This window comes from Pan paniscus, chromosome 8 (assembly GCF_029289425.2).
Source record: "Pan paniscus chromosome 8, NHGRI_mPanPan1-v2.0_pri, whole genome shotgun sequence".
Lineage (NCBI taxonomy): Eukaryota > Metazoa > Chordata > Mammalia > Primates > Hominidae > Pan > Pan paniscus.
In genome coordinates, this window is record NC_073257.2 from 37,634,366 (window position 1) to 37,659,528 (window position 25,163).

Consider the following 25,163-nt stretch of genomic DNA (forward strand, 5'->3'; position numbering starts at 1 on the left):
TCTGAGCTGAAAACTCAGCTACACCATGCTCAGATTTCTGACCTACAGAAACTTTAAGATAATACACGTGTATGTTGGTTTAAGCCACTACATTTGTGGTGAGTTTGCCACACAGCAATAGAAGGCCAATTCAAAGAGTGATTCATGAATTAAAATGTGTCAAGTTAGTTTAGTCAACGAGAATATTTTCATGGTTTGACTCCAAGAGCTCCTCACCCAATAGTAAGTTATTTTTAATGTTTTACTATGCATTAAATCAAAAAGCATCAAAGAAGTTAACATCATAGAGGGAGGAGGAGGGAGACTAAGGAAACAACAGCTTTTTTTTTTTGGCAAGAGTTTCATTGTCATCCAGGCTGGAGTGCAGTGGTGCCATCACAGCTCACTGCAGCCTCTGTCTCCTGGGCTCAAACGATCCTCCCACTTCAGCCTCTTGAGTACCTGGGACCATAGGCACATGCCACCACACTCAGCTAATTTTAAAAATTTTCTTTTTGTATATAGACAGGGACTCACTATGTTGCCCAGGCTGGTCTTGAACTCCTGGCTTCAGGGAATCCTTCTGTCTTGGCCTCCCAAAGTGTTGGGATTATATGCATGAGCCACTGCATCTGGTTAGGAAACATCTTTGGAGAATAATTCCATTAATTCTGCCCAGTGGTGCCCATAGAAAGCCAGAATTAATGGAGTAAACTGGTGGAGGGGCCTTCTGCTGGAGCTCCCTGACCTTGTTTCCTCACACTTGGCAATGTGCTGTCCCTATAGTCTTCCCTTCTTTACTTCCAGGCCACAACTGCAGCCACCCAAGTACTAAGACTCCTCTCTGGGCTGGACACCCTCCCATAGGTCCCCAGGACCCATAGTGACATCCAGAGTAGAAAAAACAAATCAGTGTTCACACTTTGACCACACACAGCTGTGGGGCTGGGCACCAGGATATAACCACTCACTTTATCACCATAAAAGAAAGCACAAATCATTACTGCTGAGTCTTCCCATATATGTGAAAATAGAGAGAAGGTCCCCACCCCACGCCCTAAATAATATCATTTGAATTCTTATGTTAGGTTGCCATATTCTTGCAAATTAAAATTACCCTTCATTTTCATCTCCATTTTTAAAAATTGCACTCTTCATTTTCATAACATTATTGATTCTTTTATCCTAAAGCATTGTTAAATGAAATGTCATAAAGCGGAGCTTGTAATAACTTACCCTGTAACTTTTTAGTCTAATGAAATCAACCTTCATTGAGACAAATCGATCTGAATTTCGGCTGATGTTCTTAAGGTGTTCTACGAGATCAGCACAGAATTTGTAACCTCCTTTAAGCACACACAGGACCATGATGTCACTATATCCTATGTCTTTCATAATATCCTTGGCCAGCCGCTCAATTCTGAAAGAAGGATAAAAGATATATTAAGGCACAATTACTTCTGAGTATCTCTGTTGCTTTAATGAAATGCAAGATGTATTGTACGTATTCGATTACTCAGAGGAATGTGGGGAAAACCTTGGGAAACAGAAACCCACAGATAGAAAAGCTTTGTTAAGGTTGAACATAAGGTGTTCAAAATATACTTCTTCTTTTTTTTTTTTTTTTTTTAAGATAGAGTCTCACTCTGTTGCCCAGGCTGCAGTGCAGTGGCACGATCTTGGCTCACTGCAACCTCCACCTCCTGGGTTCAAGTGATGCTCCTGCCTCAGCCTCCCAAGTAGCTGGGATTACAGGCGCCCGCCACTATGCTCAGCTAATTTTTGTATTTTTAGTAGAGACGAGGTTTTGCCATGTTGGCCAGGCTGGTCTCGAACTCCTGACTTCAGGTGACCTGGCCACCTTGGCTTCCCAAAGTGCTGGGATTACAGGCATGAGCCACCATGCCTGGCAGTATTTACTGAATTCTAAAGAAGACACATGATCATAAAAAATGTACATCAGAATATCTGGCATCCTCCTTAAAAAGGAACATTTGGGCCAAGAGTGGTGTCTCACACCTGTAATCCCAGCATTTTAAGAAATCCAAGATGGGCGGATCACTTAAGGTCAGGAGTTCGAGACCAGCCTGGCCAATGTGGTGAAACCCCGTCTCTACTAAAAATACAAAAATTAGCCGGGCATGGTGGCGGGTGCCTGTAATCCCAGCTACTCGGGAAGCTGAGGCAGGAGAATCGCTTGAACCAAGGAGGCAGAGGTTGCAATGATCTGAGATTGCACCACTGTACTCCAGCCTGCGCGACAGAGCAAGGCTCCTTCTCAAAAAAAAAAAAAAAAAAAAAGAACATTTGTTTCCAACATGATGAAGTAAGGAGGCGAACATATCCTCTCCAGAAAAGCAACTATAAAACTGGGCAAAACTGCCAAAAACAACCATCTCATCGTGTTGGAAATCAACCAAAGGCATACAACAAACTGAGAAGCATTTAATTCTGAAAACACTGAACACTGGGTGGAAACAGCATGAGTCTGGGGCATTCTTGTGTGGGGATGCTCTTATTACCCCCCAGCCCCCATCCCCAGCTCTGTTGTTCAAACAGGTAGTTCCACCAAGGTGATGCACTGCCAGAGGGAGCTCACCTGATAGGGAACACTGTAAGCTAAAATGGTCACCTTGGTGGCAGGGCTCCACTATCCTGAGGTGCAGTCACCGCTGAGCAGTGCACTGGCAGGCTGGCTGGGGATTTGATAGGAAGTTCCAGGGAAGAGTTTAGACAGTCATAGAACAGGGGCACACAATAAGTTCTTCATGCATCTCAATTGACCAGAGGCTGTACATATGCACAGCAGAGTGAGTTCAAGCAACCCACACATCCCTGGACAATGAAGGGTGTGTACATGTGCAGAGAAGGAACAAGAAAGCTCAGGGGAAAGTAAACGTCGAAAAATTTGAAAATGGTTGGAAATTTGAATCTAATTTCAAGTCCCCACACACCCCCATCAGCAGAGAGTGGAAGACTTACTGGCTTGACGTATTTGAGCACAACTTCTAACCAATTGTAGGCCAAACACTAAGCTATTCAAACACAGGGTGATCCCTAGTAAGTGAGGCTTAAAAATAAAAACAAGAGAAAAATAAACCTCGCAGACATCAGAAGTCACACAGTGAGGTGGGCAGATCTCTTGAGGTCAGGAGTTCAAGATCAGCCTGGCCAACACGGTGAAACCCAATCTCTACTAAAAATACAATAATTAGCCGGGCTTGGTGGTCTGCGCCTGTAATCCCAGCTACTCAGGAAGCTAAGGCAGGAGAATCACTTGAACCCAGGAGGCGGAGGTTGCAGTAAGCCCAGACTGTGCTATTGCACTCCAGTCTGGGTGACAAGAGCGAAACTCTGACTCAAAAAAAAAAAAAAAAAGAATTTCACAGAGCGGAAGACAAAAAAGGAAACAACAACAGCAATGAATAGAAAATAGTTATAAATACGATAGATACTAAACATTATATCAATACTCATTTTAAATATGAATGGTCTAAATATAGCAATTAAAAGACAGACCGTCAGGGTGGATTAAAAAAAGATCTAACTGTATATTGCCTACAATAAACTCACTTTATGGCTTACACCTATAATCCCAGCACTTTGGGAGGCCAAGGCAGGCAGATCCCTTCAGGTCAGGAGATCAAGACCATCCTGGCCAACATGGTGAAACCCCATCTCTACTAAAAATACAAAAAATTAGCCAGGTGTGGTGGTGCATGCTTGTAATCCCAGCTACTTGGGAGGCTGAGGCAGGAGGTTCACTTGAACCCGGGAGTTGGAGGTTGCAGTGAGCCGAGATTGTGCCACTGCACTCCAGCCTGGGTGACAGAGTGAGACCCTATCTCAAAAAAAAAAAAAGAAAAAGAAAAAGAAACTCACTTTAAATATAAATATAAAAACACAGATAGATTAAAGGGATGGAGTAAGACATGCCATGCTAACATTAATCAAAAGAAAGTTGGAATAGCTATTTTAATTTCAGACAGAGCAGACTTCTGAGTAAGGAATATGCAGGGATAAAGAGCATCATTACCCAATAATAAGGAGGTCGATTATCCAAAGAGACATAACAATTCCTAATATATATGCTCCTAAAAACAAAGTGTCAAAAACCTAATAGAACTGCAAGGAGAAACAGGCAAATGCACAATTTGGAGACTTTAACATCCCCTCTATCAGTAATTGACGGGTCCAACAGTCAGAGAATCAGTAAGCATATAGTTGAACTGAGAAGCACCATCAACTGACTGGATCTAATTAACACATATACATACTTCACCCCACAACAGCAGGATACACATTCTTCTTAAAAGATACCAGTAAGAAAATAGTAAGACAAACCATAGGCTGGGAGTAAATATTTGCAAATCATATATCTGATAAAGGACTATTATCCAAAATATATAAAGAACTCTTACAGTTCAATAAGAAGATGAACAATTGAATTTAAAAATTGGCAAAAGACTTGAAAAGACCTCTCTCCAAAGAAGGCTTATGAATAGCTAACAAGTATACTAATGATTAGGAAAATACAAATTAAAACCACGGTGAGATACCATTAGACAGCCACAAGAATGGCTATAATCAAAGGACAGACAATATTCAATGTTGGCAAGTACGTGGAAAAACTGAAACCTTCATATGCTGCTAGTGGCAATGTAACAAGGTGCAGCCACTTTGGAAAATAATTGGCAGTTTCTTACACTTACCAGAAAACCCAGAATTCCACATTGAGAAATCCATCCAAGAAAAATGAAAAGATATGTCCACACAAAACTTATATGTGAATGTTTATAGAAGCATTTCCACAATAGCCAAAAATGGGACATCCAAATGTACATCAACTGGTCAATCAATAATTAGCTATTGTACGATTTCCTTATGCAAAATGGCCAGAAAAGACAAATTTATAGAGAAAGATGCTGGAAGTGGGAGCAGGGATTGGCTGCAAACAAACTTTTGGGGATGATGGAAATGTAAAACTGGATGGTGCTGATGGTTGCCTGACCATAAAAATTTACTAAAAATCATTTAGTCGTTCACCTGCGATGGGTGAATTTTGTGCAGTAGTATATAAATTAATCTTGTGTGTGTGTGTGTGTGTGTGTGTGTTTGAGACAAGGTCTCGCTCTGTTCCCCAGGCTAGAGTGCAGTGGTATGATCATGGCTCACTGCAGTCTTGACCTCCCAGACTCAAGTGATCCTCTCGCCTTAGCCTCCCTAGTAGCTGGGACTACAGGCCCGTGCTACTATGCCTGACTAATGTTTTTTATTTTTTTGTAGAGACGGGTTCTCACTACATTGCCCAGGCTGGTCTCAAACTCCTGGCTCAAACAGTCCTCTTGCCTCAGCCTCCCAAAGTGCTGGGATTACAGGAACGAGCCACTGTACCCAGCCCTGTAAATTACATCTTAATTTTTTTTTTTTTTTGAGACAAGATCTCAGTATTTGAGATTAGCCCAGGTTAGTCTCATATTTTTGGGTTCAAGTGATCCCCACACTTCAGCCTCTGGAGTAGCCTGGATTACAGGTGCATGCCATAGCCCCTGGCTTATAAATTTATTTCAAAGGTGAAAATGGACATTCTTGGGCCCCACCCTAGAATATCGATTTGAAATTTCTAGACATAAAGCTTAAGAATATGCATTTTAACAAGTTTACTGGATGATTCTCTTGTACAAAGAAAAGGCTTAGGGTAACCCTACCCCCTACCCAGGAGTCAATCATGTTCTGACTGATTTTAAATTAATTTTAAATTAGAAAATTCAGGTAAGAAATGCAAGAATTTGTTTAAATTAGGAGCTTCCCAAACTGGTGTTAAGGGAAATCTCTTCTGAGAGTTGTAAATAGGTAAACTGAGTACAAAGTCTCCCTTTGCACAAGAAAAAGGTTGCTTTAATTGTTAAAGTCAAGCAGGTTTCTTTTCTGTGTTCTTCTTTTCTTTTGTCTGGAATTTCCATATTTTCAATATGCTAATGTTTGTTTTGATTTGTCAACTGGGAGACAAAAATATGGGAGACACAAAATTTCCAAAGTTTATTTGATCACGGAACTGTCCCCCCTCTGTGAGGGTGGGACTTCTTTGCCACGGAAAAACCATCTTAGGACATTGTTATTTTGAGGCTGTTACTTATAATAGCTTACGTATGTATATCCTTCTTACCATATTACCATACCACCTGAATAAATGTCCAGGTAAACCATTCAGTTTAAGCATACATTCATTTTATTTCAAATTCACTGCCCTATATAAAAGTTCTCTCTACCACTATAAAAAGCAGCTCAGGAATAGGGTCCTAAAGTATATTGTGGGATTCACACAAGTGTGGGCCGGCCCAGTGCAGGACCAAGATTGACATAGGAAATCACACTCACCTGTCCACAATGATGCCATGAGGGATGAGGACATATTCCAAGTCTCCATAATAGTGCTGTGGGTACGTGAATAAATTCAAGTCATACCCTGGCCAATCGTCCATAATCTGCAAATCAAATTATTTTGGTTATGGTATTTTTTCATCAGAAATTTGTTTAAAACATAACAAAAGAGTATCACTTGAGAGGAGAATTCCCTCAACTTATGAAAAGTTTAGTGGAACAAGGTTATTTGTTTCCACAACCTGATACAAGGCACAGTACTAAAGTGAACAGAGCACTCCATTCCCAACTATTGGCATCATAAAATATTTGTTTTGTTTTGTTTGAGACTTTGAGACAGAGTCTTTCTCTGTCACCCAGGCTGGAGTGCAGTGGGGTGATCTCAGCTCACCGCAACCTCTGCTTCCCAGGTTCAATCAATTCTTCTGCCGCAGCCTCCCGAGGAGCTGGGACTACAGGCATGTGCCACTACGCCCAGATAATTTTTGTATTTTCAGTGGAGACGAGGTTTTGCCATGTTGGCCAGGCTGGTCTTGAACTCCTGGCCTCAAGTGATCCACCTGCCTCAGCTTCCTAAAGTGCTAGGTTTACAGGCATGAGCCACCACACCTGGCCTATCATACAATAAAAATATAAAGTCAGTGTTTTATAGCTAACCCGATAGCATTATTTGTGAGGGCATATGTGTAATATATAATTTTTCCCCAAATTATATATTTATAATATATAATATATTTAAATATAAATGTATCATAATAAACAACATATTTGTAATTCTAAAATACATGCAGTATCATTATTATATTATACATACTATAACATTTCTATTCATTGTAAGTGCCTCATCTGCCTGGAAAAGATTTCTTATTAAAAGTACGTATCTCCTGGGATCACAGTAGACCCAAACTTTTGAATGTCTAGTCACTATAGTAAAGACTTTAAAAGGATGTACTATGTTGGACACTTAAACCGTCCTATTAGAAACTGATGGTCCAGAAAATTGGCCTATTCACATAGTGGATGGACTGATAGTAAGTCTCCCTCTCGCTTAGGACTTGATGTGCTAGTTTTACGGTTAGAATAGTAAAGAGGTGGGGGAGAAATGGAAGGTGAAGGTGGAGTTACTTTTACTTTTGGAACATCAAGAAAAGATGTAACAATGAAGTGTTACACACTCAGATCATACTCTAGCTGTATTCCAGTTTCCCATTCTTTTTTTTCTCTCTGAGACAGGGTCCCGCACTGTCACCCAGGCTGGAGTGCAGTGGTGCGATCTCTGCTCACTGCAACCCTGCCTCCCAGGTTCAATTGATCGTCCAGCCTCAGTCCCCTGAGTAGCTGGGACCACAGGTGTGTGCCACCATGCCCAGCTAATTTTTATGTGTTTTTTGTAGAGATGGGGTTTTGCCAGGTTGCCCAGGCTGGTCTTGAGCTCATGGACTCAAGCCATCCGCCTGCCTTAGCCTCCCAAAGTGCTGGGATTACAGGCGTTAGCCAGCACAACTGGCCTCAGTTTCCCATTCTTTACTCACTCCTGCACACTTTGACTCCTCTGTCCAGCTTTGAGCTTCTGAGGTCTTTCACAATGCAGACCCACCCTAATTTTCCAGCACAACTCCCTACATCTTTGCTTCCTGCCTTCAGAATGGTTTGCAGTCAAGTCAGGATTCTTCCCAGCTCTGGGTTTCATTCATTCATTTGCCATGCACCCCTTCATTATCTCTCCCCCTTTCCTCCTCTACCTCTGTATTCCGAACTCAGAAGCCCAGGTCACACCCCACTTCTTCCTGGAGGCCTTGCTGACTGCCCCCAGCCTCTGATCTTCTTTCCCAAATTCCTGGTGCCCCTTGTAGCTCTCTGTCTTACCCAAGGCTCCCATGCAGGATCCTTGAGAAGTCTCCTGTCCCTTGGAATTGTCACTGACTCCTTTCTTTCATCCCCCTCAGGCAACACAGCAGAAAACTATCTTCAACTCCCTCGAAATTTATCCAGGACCACCTCTCGGCACCTCCACTGCTGTTCCCCCACCCCCAGGCCAGTCCATTGCCACCATGATTTCTCCCAGGACTGTCCCAGGAGCCACTACACTTGCCTCCCTGCTTCCACTTTGCAGCCCCTCCACATGGAAGCGGGCATGCTCCTTTAAAAATGCACATCACAGCCAGGTACAGTGGCTCATGCCTGTAATCCCAGCACTTGAGAGGCTGAGGCGGGAAGACCCCTTGAGGCGAGGAGTTAGAGATCAGCCTGAGCAACACAGCAAGATCCTGTTTCTGCAAAAAATTTAAAAATTAGCCAGGCAAGGTGGTGTGTGCCTGTAGTCTGAGCTACTCAGGAGGCCAAGGTAGGAGGATCACTTGAGCCCGGGAGTTCGAGGCTGCAGTGAGCTATGACTGTGCCGCTGCACTCCAGCCTGGGTGACAGAGCAAGACCTTGTCTCTCAAAAAATAAAAATAAAAAACAAAGGACATCCTATCATGGCAGCCTTCTGCTTAGATTTTTTTCAAGGGCTTATCACTTTACTCCAAGTAAAGACCAGAGTCCTCACTGTGGCTCACCAGGGATTACCTTGTCTGACTCATTCCTGGCACTCTTCCTCTTCCCTCTCCTTCAGCAGCTGTTTTCTTTCAAGTCCTCCGATCTGCCAATCACACCCCTGCCTCCTGAGCTTTGCACTGGCGCCTCCTCTTGCCTGCAACACTCTTCCTCCAGATTTCCACATGGCTGTCCTCTACTTCTTTCAAGTCTCCATTCAATGTCACCTCTGCAAAGACGCCTTCCCTGACCTTCATAGCCTGTTTTACCACTGGGTGACGTGTGTATGCATGGGTGTGTTCTGTCAGAACATGAGCTCCTTCTGGCGGAGACTTTTTCTGATTCATTGTTGAATCCCTCAGTGCCCAGAATGCTGATCTGGAATATGGTAAGTGCTCAAAAATGTTAAATGAATGAATGGATGACACAGTCTCTATCTTCCGGCTACCTGAAAACCTGAACTCCAACCTGAACTCTCAGTTTGTCTCCTTGTGATAAAGAGCACCACTGTTCAAGGTTCTGGAGATTCCAATGTGTCATATCCATTGGCTGACTGATGGCCACATGGTGTATATCATCTATGTTATTTTTTAAGGGACAGAATCTCCCTCTGTTGCCTAGGCTGGAGTGGAGTACCACAATCATAGCTCACTGCAGCCTCGAACTTTTAGGCTCAAGCGATTCTCCCACCTCAGCCTCCCAAGTAGCTGCAGATAAGGAGCGGACAACCACGCTCAGCTTATTTTCTTAATTTTTTTTGCAGAGACGGGGTCTGGCTATGTTGCCCAGGCTGGTCTCAAACTCCTGGCCTGAAGGGATCCTCCCACCTTGGCCTCCCAAAACACTGGGATTATAAGTGTGAGCCATGATGCCTGGTCAATCTGCATATTTGATTTGAAAAGTGTCTCATTTTCTCTCCCTCTACCATCAAACTGGCTGGTGGGACTGCTGGATTTGCACCAAGCTCCTCTGGCTGCCACCCTGAGAACTCTTGTACCTGCTATAAAGTCTAACACTACAGCAGCTGGCCAGAGTCTAGACTACCAGCTGTACATGAGGAGATTCTAGGAGAGCCTCTGGCAGGCCACAGTAAAGACCAGACCAGGAGAACCCTGACTGGCCCCAGGCCCCAGGGGGATCATCCAGGTGTACAGCACTTTCTGGATCGCCTTCCAGACCACATGTACTATCTACCCCACTTTCTGGAGCTCCTCCACCAGTGGCACCATTAACTAGTGGTCTTCTGAATCCATTCCTCCAACCACATCAATCCTTTACTGCCCCCGTTCCGGTTGAATCTCAGAGCATACTCTCCACTCCATGTTCAAGAGTTTGGCTCTGACACTTACTACTGTGATGTTAGGGAGATGACTTACCGTCTCTGAGATCCAGTTTCCCCTTGCTTTAAATAAGACACAGTAAAACCTATGGATAGGGTTATTGTAAGGATAATGTACTTAGAATACCTGGAACACTGCATGGTGTATAATACATGATGTTTGACGCATAATGCCAAAAAAAGGAAACAGACTAAAAGTGCCAAAAATGAATGCCAAAAATAGGAAAAAAATGATAAGAAAATCACAAATGAAACAAACCTATAAACTGTAATATGGATCCATGGCCCAGAGGCCGCACAGAGTAGTGTGTTAAGAGCATGGACATGGAAATCTCACACACCTGGGACAAGCCTGCCAGCCATGAGACCTTGGGCATATTAAATTCTCTTAGTGTATTCATCTATGAAATGGAGTTAGTGCCTGCCTCATATGGCTATGGTGAGCATTAAATAAGATAATGAATGTAAGACTCATATCAGTTTCTGGTCTATAGTACTTATGCAATAAATGCTAATCCTTTAGATGAACTGAAACATCAATCATTTAACAACAAATTATATGTTTTAATTCATCTAAAGAAGTGCCTCAAACCTATATGCCAGTGTTATTATCTTAGTTAAAACTATACATTTGAGGCCTGGCTCATTGGCTCATGCCTGTAATCCCAACACTTTGGGAGGCTGAAGTGGGAGGATCACTTGAGCCCAAGAGTGTGAGACCAGCCTGGGTAATATAATGAGAACCCATCTCTACAAAAAATTTAAAAAAAAAAATTGTTCTGGTGTGATGGCGTGTGCCTGTAGTTTCAGCTACTTGGGAAGCTGAGGCGGGAGGATCGCTTGAGCCTAGGAGGTCAAGGCTGTAGTAAGCCATGATCGCGTCACTGCCCTCCAGCCTGGGCAGCAAAGTGAGATTGTCTCAAGAAAACAAAACAAAAAGTATAAAAGTAGAAGAAATATATTTCTCTAAAACTGTTCTATAATCCAAATTGGCCATTATTTTCAATTAATCTTAAATAGTGAGTTTTTATTGTTGAGATGAAAGTCGATTCAAGATGATGGAAATACTGGTTTATGCTTTGCTAACTTCAATGGTGCATGCAAATCGTGTTGTAAATAAATCAAAACCTGCAGGAATAGAGGTTGCTATGAGCTGTAGATAACTGTTATTCACTTGCTTTTTAAAAAATCAAAACCAGAGTCAGTAGATAGTTTCAGTATCACAGATAATATGCTCTAAGTGTATTCAGTACAATGCTTTCTCTGTTCAAAACAGCAAAACATAGCCAAGCTGGGGGAAGTGACAAACCCATTAACTGAGTCATTTTATGCAACATCCAAATCCCAGAACTAATTCTGATTCTCTTTTTCGCACTGAAGATGCACTGAAAACTTTGTAAGTCATTAAAAATAATTTTTTTTGTGCTTAGACTATTTTTTGCATTATTTTTCTCCCTAAGGGAGAAAACACATATAAGAAGCTAATCTCTGCTCCTCTCCCCTGCTGAGCTCCACAGATTGGCCCTGTTCTCTCCTTCAGGCCATAGCTCTCAACTGTCCTCCACCAGCAAGAGAAAGGGGGTCTCATCCCTTCACTCTAATTCAAAGAATCCCAGACAGGAATTCTGGGATTCCTGTCCTAGCCCTAGAGCCAGGGAGGGAGGTACCTTGGGAAGCGCCCCACCTCACAACCACACATCTTGAAAAGTGGGGACAAGTGGTTTGCTATAAGATTCCCAGGTTCTGCTCACAGAGGAATGAAGGAAGCTCGACAGGCCAACCACCTCCTATCCACATGCCTTCCTCTTCTGTGGTGGATTTGCCCCTCAGAAGGAAAACTCATTACCACCTAGTAGAGCTGTGCTTTCGATGGATTAGTTATCTCTGATATTACCTGATTACTTATCTCTGATACTGCCGTATTTTCACGGGGGGTGACGGGAAGCCAGCCATAACAGAAACACAACAATCATTTCTGATTTCTCTCTTCTCCTGATTCCTACCAAACTCACTTAGGTAAGTACTAATAATGGCTCAGTTGATAATCCTTTGGCAAAACCAAACCAGACAAAAACAAACAAACAAAAACATGTCTAATAACCCGATCCCCAAAAGCCAGGTGGATAGAGAAGATCTTTATCTCTCCCTGAGAAGTAACAAAGAGGTATCAGCCAGGAATCTGGTGACTGTATTAGCTCCAGATCAAGTGACAAGCCAACTCCGAGCAAAATTTCTGACCTTAGGATCTACCTCTCTTATGTGGCAATTAGCATTTGCTACCATTTATTGTTAATGGTATAAATGTCCTACCTCCCCAGTTCAACCAAAAGCCAATTTATAGGCAAGAGCCATCTTAAATCTCTTAATATTCCCTTCTCTTGCACAAACTTTACTTCTCGTTTTATATTTATATCATCTGACTCTACATCCCTTGCCATCTTTATCAACAGATTTCTACCAACTCGGAATTTTCTTCTCTACCTCATTTCTGGACAATTCCTTGGGTGATTTACTCCAATGCCTACCTCAACGATCTTTCCAACGACTTCATCTTATAGCTCCTTCACCAGCCTTAGCTCAAACTACATCCTTAGCTCAAATCACATCTTTATTCCCCATTTAGCAATACATTCACATAGCCAGACCAGTCCTACAGACGGCCCCAACCCTGAAATTCCATCCTGGAATCACAGCTTCCTATGTAGTATAGTGATTGAAAGCTGGTTCAAATCCCGCTTCTGCCATTTGCTACTTATGCGACCTGGGTGCTTTACTTAATCTCTCAGTGCCTCAGTTTCCTCTTCTGTAAAATGGGGAGTACACTAGACCTCCCTTACAGATTTGTGCTCAAGAAATGCTTGCTATTATTAGCTGCCCTCTGCCCCTTTTTTGAGATAGGGTCTCACTCTGACACCCAGGCTGGAATGCAGTGCCACGATCATGGCTCACGGCAGCCTTGACTTCCTGGGCTCAGGTGCTTCTCCCACCTCAGCCTCCCCAGTAGCTGGGACTACAGGCATGCACCACCATGCCCGGCTAAGTTTTGTATTTTTTGTAGAGAGAGGGTTGGCTGCCCTGGCTGGTCTCGAACTCCTGGGCTCAAGTGATTCGCTCTCTCGGCCTCCCAAAGTGCTGGGATTACAGGTGTGAGCCACCACTCCCAGCCACCTGCCCCTTTTTAAAACTGGTACTAATTTGATTTTTTGTATCCCATCCTTGAGAGCTTTCTATTCTCCCAGTAAACTCACCCTCTCCAGCTCTCCCTTCCCTCCTGCCTTACACGCCATGAGCTGCCTTCTACCAGCAGCTTCAATTCGCTCTGAAGTTGCCTGCTTATATCCAACTTGAGGTTAATCTAATTATTCCAAGTTCTACTGGAGAAAAGGATGTAAATGTAGGGACTATCTCCATTATACGTGGATTATTTCCCACCTTTGTGGGCTCTCATGCAAGCACCAAGCCCCTTGGCAGCTGGTCCAGTTTATACTCATTTTTTTGTTTATTTATTTATTTATTTATTGTTTTTTTTTAAGAAGGAGTTTCACTCTTGTTGCCTGGAGTGCAATGGTGCAATCTTGGATTGCTGCAACCTCCACCTTCCGGATTCAAGCAATTCTCCTGCTTCTGCCTCCCAAGTAGCTGTGATTACAGGCATGCACTACCATGCCAAGCTAATTTTATATTTTTAGTAGCAGCAAGGTTTTACGATGTTGGTCAGGATTCTATTGAACTCCTGACCTCAGGTGATCCACCCACCTCGGCCTCCCAAAGTGGTGGGATTACAGGTATGAGCCACCTCACCTGGCCCTCTACTCTCTTTATACCCCTCTCACTACCTCTTTGCATCTTTCAAAAAATTACCTTTCTTCCAAGAGGACCTCTGTTGACACCAATAGACTGGGCTATTTACAGTGTTCTCTCACTTGTTTTTTAGACTTCAACAATTTACCTACTCTATCAGTGCATCTAGATTCACCTTATTCTTTTCTAAAAGTATGTAGTATGTTACGGTAGTACAAGTTGAGTACCCCTTATCCAAAATGCTTGGGATCAGATGCGTTTCCAATTTCAGATTTTTTTTCCTTTGGATTTTGGAATATTTGCATTATACTTCCTGGTTGAGCATCCCTAATCTGAAAATCCGAAATTCAAAATGCTCCAGTAACCATCTCCTTTCAGCATCATGTTGGTGCTCAGAAAGTTTCAGATTTTGGAGCATTTCGGATTTTGGATTTTTGGATTAGGGATGCTCAACTTGTACTATATTTTAACCATTCTACCAATGCAGTGGTTGTTTAAAAGATTCTCCCTACTAATGGCTTTGTAATTGTTAAATACAGTGGCTGTTTTCCATCTTGGTATCCGACTTGCTGTCCCTGTAACATCTGACACTTCTGATGACCTCTTGACCCCGCCCCTCCTGCTCAACAATGCTCTATTCCCAAGGCACCCACCATGCTGCCTGCCCTCCCACCCTTCAAAGTTCTTTCTCGATTCCTTCAACCAGCTTCTCCCCCACAGGCAGCCTCTTATATTTGGGACTTTCCAGGCTTCCATCCTTAACAGTTGCTTTAATTGTTTTTTCCATATTCACTGAGCACTCCCGAACATTAAATATTATTCTTTTTGCTGATGACTTCCAAATCTCTCCAATCACTCTCCCGAATTCCAAATGTGAATTTCAAATTGCCTACAGTGCAGGCCAACCTGTGGGCCTTACAGGCACTGCAAACTCAATTTGTCCAGAATGAACTTAATGATTGCCCTTTTTGCGTTTTAGTCCCCCTCCCATCCATCACACCGCTAGGCTTGCCCCTCCTCCTGGGGCAACTGGAATGGTTTTTGTAAAAGCATAAATCGGATACAATGATTCTTTTGCATTTGGTATGCGGGTCTCTGCCTGCAGTCCACATGGCTACTCCTGTGTACCCTTCAGATCTTGGCTCAAAGGTCACCGCAGAGAGGCTGCCCTGACCACCTGAGCAAAAGCATCACTCCCCCCTTCTCCTCCAATTACCCTCTATCCTGTTACCCTCCTCCTATTGCACATATCTCTATTTGAAATTTTCTCTATTTGTTTACACACTGCTTGCCTGTGTCTTCTCTAGAACGCAAGCTCATGAAGACAAGGCCTTTGTCTTTTGCACCCCAGAGCCTACAGCACCTCCTACAACCCAGCAGGACAATAAACGTGTGGAATGAATAAATCAACTCCTCATCCTTTCGGAAGGAAAGGTCCTGCTGTTAAATTAAGCACCGAGCCCCACATTTCAACCTGACCCGTTCTGTCTGAATGTGACACGTTTCCCTCCCCAGCCCACTTACTTTAGTTCAGGCCATTCATATTCATAAACAGATTATCTGTGAATGACAAGCTGATCCCTGGAAAGAGATGGCAAGTTAGCCCCACCCACCATCCTCACCACCATTGAGTTTCACATTGAACCTGACACAAGTTATAACCACCACCTTCTAGGAAAACCACTTCTCAGGGAGCAGGGAGGACGTGGCCACAAGGTCAAGAACGGGTTGGATCCTAGCACACTGAGAGATGGGTACCCTCTGGCTGACACCGTCAGGATTCTCAGGGTTAATGAAGCTCAGTTCTGGGAAACCAGCACCCCACACCCTCCCATCCGGACACACTGCTAGATATTTTACATGCATCCTCCCAATTGGCTCCAGAGCCCAGCTTGCTGTTGCTCCCTTTTACAGACAAGCCATAGGTCACTCAGGAGCCGCCAGCGTGTCCTAGAGCTCCTGCAGAGGCCTCCACTGCCAGAGAGCCCCCAACCTGGGTACCAAAGGCTTCAAATCTCAAGCTCTGTCCACTTGAGCTACTTTATTTCCTAGCTGCCTTCAAAACCCCTCAGTGTCCTTTTTAAAAACAAAACTTGAAGCCCGCCCTGGAGGAGTCAAGAGGAGGCCCAGGAAGAAGGAGGCCTCCAGAGCAGCACGCGGGGGTCTCTGGGGCCCTGCCGGGCTCGCAGAAGCGGCTCCCCGTGGCTCGCGGGGATGGGGACGGCTGGGCGCCGGCGGGACGCTGCAGGAGCGAGCTACCGGCCGGAGGACACGGGGGGACGCTGGGAACTCGGGGTGAAGGGACGGGACTCAGAGTTTCGTCAGATTGGGGGCGGGGAGAGGAAGCCCGGGTCCGAGGATGGAAGCGATCCCCGCCGGGAGGGAGAACAAAGCGGTGGCCCTCTCTCTTCCCCGACGCATGGCAAGCATTTAATCTACAAGCAGGGTGCCAGGGAGGGAGGGGAGCGGGCCGAGCCCCAAAATAGGGAGTTTGCATTTACCACGACGCCTCGCCCGTAGTCTGGCGCCTCCTCGCTGCTCCCGGCCATGTTTCTCCCGGGGAACGCGGGAAGGGAAGACGGCGCGGGAAGGAGCAGGGAGGGCGAAGGCTGCGTGGGGGATGGGACGTGGGGATGGGGATGGGGATGGGGATGGGGATGGGGATGGGGACGGGGACGGGGACCGGGACGGGGACGGGTCCGCCCCGCCCCGGGCCCGCCGGCGGGAAGCAGCGGCCTGACGCGGATCCATGGCCCCGGCGCTGCGCCCCCTCCCCTGGCTAGGCCGCGGGGGCGCGGGGAGCAGCTGCCAAGCCGCTACCGCTCCCCCTGAGCGCGGGCCCCGGACGCGTCCCTTGCGGCCGCCGCTGTCGCCGCCGCCCCCTGCCGGATGGTCGCGTGCAGCCCCCGGCCCCGCCGCCAGGCCCCGCGGGGACTCCGGAGCAGGAAGCCCGCGGCAGGAAGAGAACGTGTCCCCCAGGCCCCTGATTCCCAGATCCACCGTCCCAGCCCTCGGGCTAACAATCTCCCTGACTCCTCCCTGCCAGATTTCATGCACGCGATTGTCCCAAGCAGAAGCGTGAAAGAGCCTGTGAGCCAGCGTGCTCTTGGAGGATGGGAAGTGTCCTGGATGTGTTTTCAAACCTTGGAGCCGCCACCCACCTCTCTCCACCTCCGCTCATCTCCCTCCACCTCCCCTCACCTCCCTCCACCTCCCCTCACCTCCCTCCATCTTCCTCCACCTTTCTCCACCTTCCCCCACCTCCCTCATCCCAGGGCCTGGAGGTGGAAAGATTACACCCGATTGCTTTTAGGGTGGCCCGGATCTGCAGTGATCAGATCTGGGCTTTGAGGATCCAGCCTTTCGGCCTTTCGTCAACTGCATTCAGGGGAGAAGGGGGAGAGATTTTTACACATTCTCTGCTTTACCAGTTTTGCAAGAACATAAAGTATCGCTCTTTTCTGATTAGAAATCCTTCTTGTATGAGTCTGTTGTTCATTTCAACCCCTCTCACATGCCTATGCTCCGGTTCTTTGTCCACTCCTGTAGGTTCCTGCTTTTTCTGGGTGTGTCTTCATTCCCCAGGTCCCTGACATCTCACCAGCGTCTTCATTCACTCAGCCCAATTCGGGTCGAAGCCCTGAATCCAAGAGAACTTAACACAGTTTTCCTGATGCAGGCGTCTTTTGTTCATCTTCGAATTCTGGCACACAGAGGGGAGAGGAATGCTGATTTTGCCTAGTTTAAAGGGGAAATAGTTATCAATCGGTTAATGACGTTCTAGGTTGGAAAAACATTAGTCATTCAGACTTGGCGCCCTGGTCCTGCTCAGCAGGGCTGGCTCTTCATGTCGTTTCTAAGTGCCAGCGCCTTGGAGGGTGCAGCTCTAGAGATCCCTGAAATCAGGCATCTGCTTGGCAACTGCCTTACAGAAATGGGGGGTGTTGTTTCCCAGCACACGGGTAAACATTTTCTCTTAGTAATTGTCAGAGGGCGTTGTTTTGAGCCATTTTTGTAGTCTGCATCTCACTTCTTTTCCCCAAAGTCAAGCACCATCTTTTATTTTCATTTTCAAAGACCAGGCCCAGGAACCATATTCACAAGCAACACCATTAAAATTTCCAGGAGCAGAAAAGTGCTATCATTAGGATGATGATCAAACTTTAGAGTTCACAAGACTCTCCTGGGGAGCTGGTTAATGCAGCTTCACTGGGTGGGGAAGATCTGTGGAAGAACCTAGAATCCTGTACCTGCTGAGAGACACCAGATGGGTGTGATGTGGGTGGCTCATGACCCATGCTTTAGGGGATTCCACTAGACCATCTTACTGCTTGGATATCAAAACTTAGCCATGAGGCTCAGTGTGGGTGCAGGGCCAGATTGGGGGGGTACCAGGAACTTCAAAATATGTCACAGGAGTAGTTGCCATACAGAAGTCAAAAACATCAACTTTGGTTCCAGCCTAGACACTGTGGAAGATGTAAGGGAAATCGTAGATAAATCTTCTTCCCTTAGAAAGGTTATTAGTTTAAACGTAAAATCCAACAAGTTCACAGTGAAAAATGTAACTTGCTTGAAAGACAACAGGAATCTTATGAATGTGTGCTCAAGAACATCCTACATAGACTTATATAGGTCATCCTATAAAGGGCACAGAATGATGAGTAAGTAGTTTTTAAAAATCTAATTCATTTTCTTTATTATCTTTGTATATTTTGATAATATTTTGTGCGGTCTGATTACACTTCGATACTTTGCAGAGCATTAACATAATACAAAATAATACTGGATAACCCAAATAGTATTTGCAAAGACCGGTATCCAGAAATAACAGCTCATCTGTCCAAGGCTTTATTCTTAATCTTGCATTATGAGGATTTAGAGGCAAAAATTCTTTTTAAACCTCAAATTTCTGTTACATGTTGTATTAGTCTGTTCTTATATTGGTATAAAGAACTACCTGAGACCTGGATAATTTATGAAGAAAAGAGGTTTAATTGACTCACAGTTCTGCAGGCTGTACAGAAAGCAAGGCTGGGAGGCCTCAGGAAATTTACAATCATGGCAGAAGGCAAAGGGGAAGCAAGCACGTCTTACCATGGCAGAGCAGGAGAGAGAGAGAGCAAGGGTGTAGTGCCACATACTTTTAAACCATCAGATCTTGTGAGAACTCACTCACTGTAACGAGAACAATATGGGAGAAATCCACCCCCATGAGCCAATCACCTCCCACCAGATCCCTCCCCCAACACTGGGAATTACAATTCAACATGAGATTTGGGTGGGGACACAGAGCCAAACCATATCACATGTCTAGTGGAATAGCTTTGGACTAGGACCTCTATTTTTCTGTAACAATCCATGTTACTTTAGCCAATGAGTCTAAGCCAATTATATCAGTGTAATATACATCAATTTTCTCATCCATAAAATGGAGCCACCCATTTATTCTCTACTGCATATGATGATGAGATGAATGTGAGATAACATGCAAGAGAATTCTTTGCAAAATGCTATAAAACTGTAAGATATTATTAACCTGACATGCTGTAAAAATGTATGACCAAATGTTTGTAAAATTATTCCATGTGAAAATGACAAGGAATTGTCTTTTAAGGTTGATGGGGCTAGGCACCATGGCTCACATCTGTAATACCAGCATTTCGGGAGGCCAAAGCAGGAGGCTCACTTGAGGCCAGGAATTCAAGACCAAACCTGGGTAACACAGTAAGACCACACCACTATAAAAAATTTAAAACTTAGCCAGGTGTGGTAGCGTGGCACCTGTAGACCTAGCTACTGGGGAGGCTGAGCTGGAAAGATTGCTTGAGGCCAGAAGTTTGAGGCTGCATTGAGTCATAATTGCACCACTGCACTCCAGCCTGGGTGACAGAGCAAGACCCTGTCCCTACAAACAAATAATAATAATAATAATAAAAGATTGACGTAAGGTGACCAATCAGGGATAGTTATAGTCTAGGGATAATCTAGAGCTGGTATGAGAATGAATACAGAAAAATGATAAAATTATTAAAATAATGAGATTTTTCATAAAAAGGGATATTTTAGCTCAGACTGTCCATTTCCTTTTCTTTTTTTTTTTCCTTTCCAACTTTTATTTTAGGTTTGGGGGTACACACGCAGGTTTGTTTGGGAAAATTGCATGTCGCAGGGGTTAGGTGTACAGATTATTTCATCACCCAGGTAATAACCATAGCACCTGATACATAGTTTTTTGATCCTCACCCTCCTCCCACCCTCCACCCTCAAGTAGGCCCTGGTCAGACTGTCCATTTTCTAATATACCTTTGAAAGAGCTATAAGAATAAAGATGTGCATCTTTGCAAAGTTAATAACCAGTCAATATACTTGTATTTTTCTATCATTCTCTTTATTACATTTTAGCAGTAGTTTCTCTGCATTTTATTTTATTTTTTTTTGGTGTTTATATTGTGTTTACTTACTTTTTTTTTAGTTTTATTTTTAACTGACACATAATAGTTATACATATTATCTATGGGGTACAGTGTGATATTCCACTACATGTATACATTGCATAATGATCAACTCAGGGTAATTAGCATACTCATCATCTCAAGCATTTTTCTTTTCTTTGTGGTGAGAACATTCAAAATTGTCTCTTCTAGCTGATTTGAAATATACAACACATTATTGTTAAATATATCACTCTGCTGTGCCATACAGCAGGTGTCCCCAACTACCGGGCTGCAAACTGGTACCAGCCTGTGGCCTGTTAGGAACTAAGCTGCACTGTAGGAGGTGAGTGTCAGCGAGCATTCCCACCTGAGCTCTGCCCCTGTCAGATCAGCAGCCGCATTCGATTCTCATAGGAGCACAAACCCTATGGTGAACCGTACATGGGAGGGATCTAGGTTGCATGCTCCTTCTGTGAACCTAACTAATGCCGGATGATCTGAGATGGAACAGTTTCATCCTGAAACCATCCCCCCTCAAAATCCGTGGAAAAATTGTCTTGCACAAAACAGGTCTTTGGTGCCAAAAAGGTTGAGACCACTGCGTTAGTGTACCAGAACTTATTCCTCTCATCTAACTATAACCTAGTACCTACTAACCAACTTCTCCTACTCCTGCCACTCCTCCCCACCTTTCACCTGACTCTGCTAACCAGTATTCTACTCTCTACTTCTATGTGATCAACTTTTTTAAATTCCACATATAAGTGAGATCATGTCGTATTTGCCTTTTGTTTCTGGCTTTTCTTGCTTAACATAATGTCCTCCAGGTTCATCCATGTTGTTGCAAATGACAGGATTTCATTCTTTTTGTTGAGGTCTTATCCAAAAAATCCTTGCCTGGACCAATGTCATGAAGTGTTTCCACTATGTTTTCTTTCTAGCAGTTTCATCATCACAGGTTTTACATGGCAGTCTTTATTTTGAGTTGATTTTTGTTTGTTTGTTTGTTTGTTTGTTTTGAGACGGAGTCTTGCTCTGTTGCCCAGGCTGGAGTGCAGTGGTTTTATCTCGGCTCACTGCAACCTCCGCATCTCAGATTCAGGTGATTGTCCTGCCTCAGCCTCCCGAGTAGCTGGGATTACAGGCGCCCACCACCACGCCCGGCTAATTTTTGTGCTTTTAGTAGAGATGGGGTTTCACCACACTGGCCAGGCTGGTCTCAAACTCCTGACCTCAAGTGATCTGCCTGCCTCGGCCTGCCAAAGTTCTGGGATTACAGGCATGAGCCACTGCATCCGGCCTTGAGTTGATTTTTGTATATGGTGAGAAAGAGGGGTCTAGTTTCATTCTTCCACATGTGGATATTCAGTTTTCCCATCACCGTGATTCTCTGCATTTTAAATTCTGTAATTATCCTGTGCCACTACCATGGTGAAAACACAAATATTTATAATTCACTGAATTCTCTGCCAGCCTGGAGGCTTTTGTCCTGGAAGTATATACTAATTTTTTTTTGACATTTTGGTAATTGACTTTTGTCAATACAAATCTGTAATTGAAGGAACAGTTCAATCTATCCACTGAATTGTTCCTAGCCCGTCACTCAGTGACACTAGATTGGAAATACAGAAAGGCATTTAATTCTTTCTGCACTAGACTGGAAATACAGAAAGGCAGTTAATTCTTTCTGAGTCTTGAAACATGAAAATAAATTAAAAAAAAAACTTTCAGTCTGGGAATTGTGTTGAAATCCATAAACATCTGAAACTTAGTGACTCAGATTGTTAGTCACAGAGTCACTGGTTAGAATCTGGATGAAATCCACTGTGGACAAAGGCCAGTAATAATGATGATGATATTTTGCTTTTCCATAGTGCCGAACAAAACTCTTTACAAATGTTACAAGTACAAAAGAAAGAGTAGCAAGACATTTTTTCTGCAAGTGCTCAGGCTAAGTAAGACTCTTGCTACCTTTGAAGTACTTTATTTTTCCCTCTACATAAATACAAAAGAAATGTAGTGGCAAATAATTGCAACAAAACCCAACTTAAGCAAAGGCCTCATTAGTATTCAATTAGCATAGTAACCCGTCTTTCCCGGTCTCTTGTTTGAAGCAGACTGGATCCAATGTGTAGTCTTGGAGTAAAGAAAATAATGTCTCCAGAGTAGGTCTTACAAATAAAGCCAAGGCTACACTCAATTGTGTTTTGTATTATTACACTTTCATTAGTAATTCACCTTCCACTGAAGAACACACAGAGGGTAGATCTAAGTTTGTTCTCTTGCAATAATGTCAGATATGAGGAATATCAGCAGTAAGTGCTGGGCAGTTTCAGAGATATCCTCCCACTATCTCCCCATCTGACCGGAACAGGAATTGGATAGCTTCAGAGCAAAAGAATAATGTGTCCATGTGTTCCTCCAGATCTCTGAGTCCTGGCAGTCGACCTCAACTCTCTTGGCCACCATAAAGCAGTCATTGAAAGGACACAGCTGCAGGAACTAGGGACTAAGCAGTAAATAAATCCACAGGGCTGGAGGCAGAAGTTATGTACATGACCCTAAAACAATACTCTGTGGTTATGAACAAACTGATTAGCATCTGATGGTCCTGTAGCAGCTTATGCAAAATTAATTGGTGCCTCAGCCAGTGCTGAGTTTCTAAAGGAAAGATGTCCACTTCAAAAACAAAAACCAAAAAAGGGGGGCCTCCTTAGTCAGCAGCAACTTTGCCTGGTGTCCTGGGGAGACGATCAGCTAGAATGGGAATGGAGCTGTTTATTCTCTTAGCTGTACATGGATTCTCTTCAGATCAGAGCTGATGTATAACAGCCACTGGCAATATCCCAAGACATGATCCAGTGATTGCCAGGTTATGGGTTGCATCTTAGAGTTAAGGTGAGAGGAGCTTGGGAAAGAGGTTGAGAGATGTGGCTTGAGAGTGGGAGAGATGGAGAAAGTAAAAGAAATTGGACACTGATCTACATAGAGCAACACTTCCCTAATTGTGTGTTTGATCCACTTTATATTTGAAGAAAATGGCGTTTTGATTCATTAGGTTTGAGAAACAATTAAGTAAGCAGAGTTAAGCCAACTTCTATGTTGTAGGTCTTCTAGGAGTCTTTACTATGCCAATATGCACTGCCAATATTCAGGAAGAATATTGCAAAATGCAAAATGCAATGTAATGCAATGTTTCCCAAACTTTTTTTTTTTTGTCTATGCAAACCTTTCTGGAAGGTGTTTTATAAATGTTTTAAAAATATTGCAGTATTATGAAATGTTTAAATTTACGCTTTTAATGTTTTCTCCAAGTAAGAGGTTTTATATATTCTTAAAGATACACTAAAAGGACTAAATATTTTATATATAACACTGTTTTCAAATTGTGCATAGATATTTTTTCTTTGTAAAAATATATAATAGGAATTTAAATGAAAATGGCTAAGGCCTTTCTCATCTTGTGAAATATCCTGGATTTGCAATTTGGGTTATCCTTCAGATTGATATGCAACTTGGTATTTTCCTAGAAGACAGGGAACTTATTTCCACCTCCCTACCCCCACCTCCATCCCCCACCCCTTTTCCCATTTTTGCCATTTTCTCTCCCTCATGTGTGAACAAAATCAGCCTTCTGAATAGCAAGAGAGATGAAAGCCATCTCATTGTGGCAATTCCCTTTTGTCTCTCTCAGTGACCATGTGGTAGCTTGCAAAGGTAATTTTTTGTTTTTAGACATTGCCAACATGTGGAATATCCCAGCGAACCAAGAAGCAGAGCTGGGATGTGGTATTAAAAGTCATACAAAGGTATGGGCATACTGGGCTCATGGTTCCTTTCAAGGAACTCTCCCAGTGGGAATCTATTGCAGCTCTCACATTAAGAGTCCTATGGGTTGCACTTGAAGGAACTGGGTTCCTTGTGTTTTATTTGTTTTATTATTATTATTTTATTTTATTTTTATTTTTTGGAGATGGAGCCTTGCTCTGTTGCTCAGGCTGGAGTGCATGGAGCAATCTCAGCTCACTGCAACCTCCACCTCCTGGGTTCAAGTGATTCTCCTGCCTCAGCCACCCGAGAAGCCGGGATTACAGGCGTGCACCACTACACCCTGCTAATTTTTGTATTTTTAATAGAGACAGGGTTTTACCATGTTGGCCAGGCTGGTCATGAACTCCTGACTTCAAGTGATCCACCTGCCTCAGCCTCCCAAAGTGCTCCCTCACCACGCCTAATCCTCCCAAAGGATTACAGGCATGAAGCACTGCACCCAGCCTATTTTTTGTTTTTTTTTTAATAGAGACAGGGTCTCACTCTGTTGCCCAGGCTGGTTTCGAACTCCTGGGCTCAAGCCATCCTCCCGCCTTGGCCTCCCAAAGTGCTAGGATTATAGACATGAGCCACCACACCTTGCCATTCCTTGTGTTTTCTAACTAGGCATCTCTTACCTACACTCCCTTCCTCAGTTGGGACTGTAGGATCCATGGCAAGTTGAACCTGACTCATAGAGGGTCAAATCTGCTATGTTTCAGCCATTCTGTTTATAACTTTTTAAAAGACAGTGCAAAGGTATTTTTCCATTTTAAATTAGTATGTACAAATTGTTTTAAACTGGAAAATATAGAAAAACAGAAGTAAAATAGAAAATCATGTTATATTTTGGTGCCTTCTTCCAGTTTTGTGATTCTGGA

At 43.7% G+C, this 25,163-nt stretch overlaps 2 protein-coding genes across 10 annotated transcripts in view; one reads left to right on the top strand and one right to left on the bottom strand.

The window, feature by feature from the left end:
* The window catches only part of PRTFDC1 (phosphoribosyl transferase domain containing 1), a 163,604-nt gene extending 145,887 nt beyond the window's left edge, over positions 1 to 17,717 (bottom strand). For 5 of the 9 annotated variants that reach the window (XM_063607296.1, XM_055092497.2, XM_057298834.2 and 2 more), the window contains exons 1-3: positions 16,537 to 16,731; positions 6,358 to 6,464; positions 1,216 to 1,399 (exon numbers count right to left, since the gene is read on the bottom strand). In XM_063607296.1, coding sequence (XP_063463366.1) covers positions 1,216 to 1,399; positions 6,358 to 6,464; positions 16,537 to 16,584 — 339 coding nt within the window. In that variant the 5' untranslated portion in view covers positions 16,585 to 16,731. Of the gene's footprint in view, positions 1 to 1,215; positions 1,400 to 6,357; positions 6,465 to 6,751; positions 6,939 to 15,559; positions 15,617 to 16,536; positions 16,732 to 17,463 lie in introns of those variants that run through there. The other 4 variants (XM_063607297.1, XM_063607298.1, XM_063607300.1 and 1 more) reach the window with 4 other exon arrangements.
* Positions 15,770 to 25,163, top strand: part of THNSL1 (threonine synthase like 1) — a 74,116-nt gene continuing 64,722 nt past the window's right edge. The window contains exon 1 of the mRNA XM_055092494.2: positions 15,770 to 16,457. The gene's annotated coding sequence lies outside the window, so the exon portion shown is untranslated. The remainder of the gene's footprint in view (positions 16,458 to 25,163) is intronic.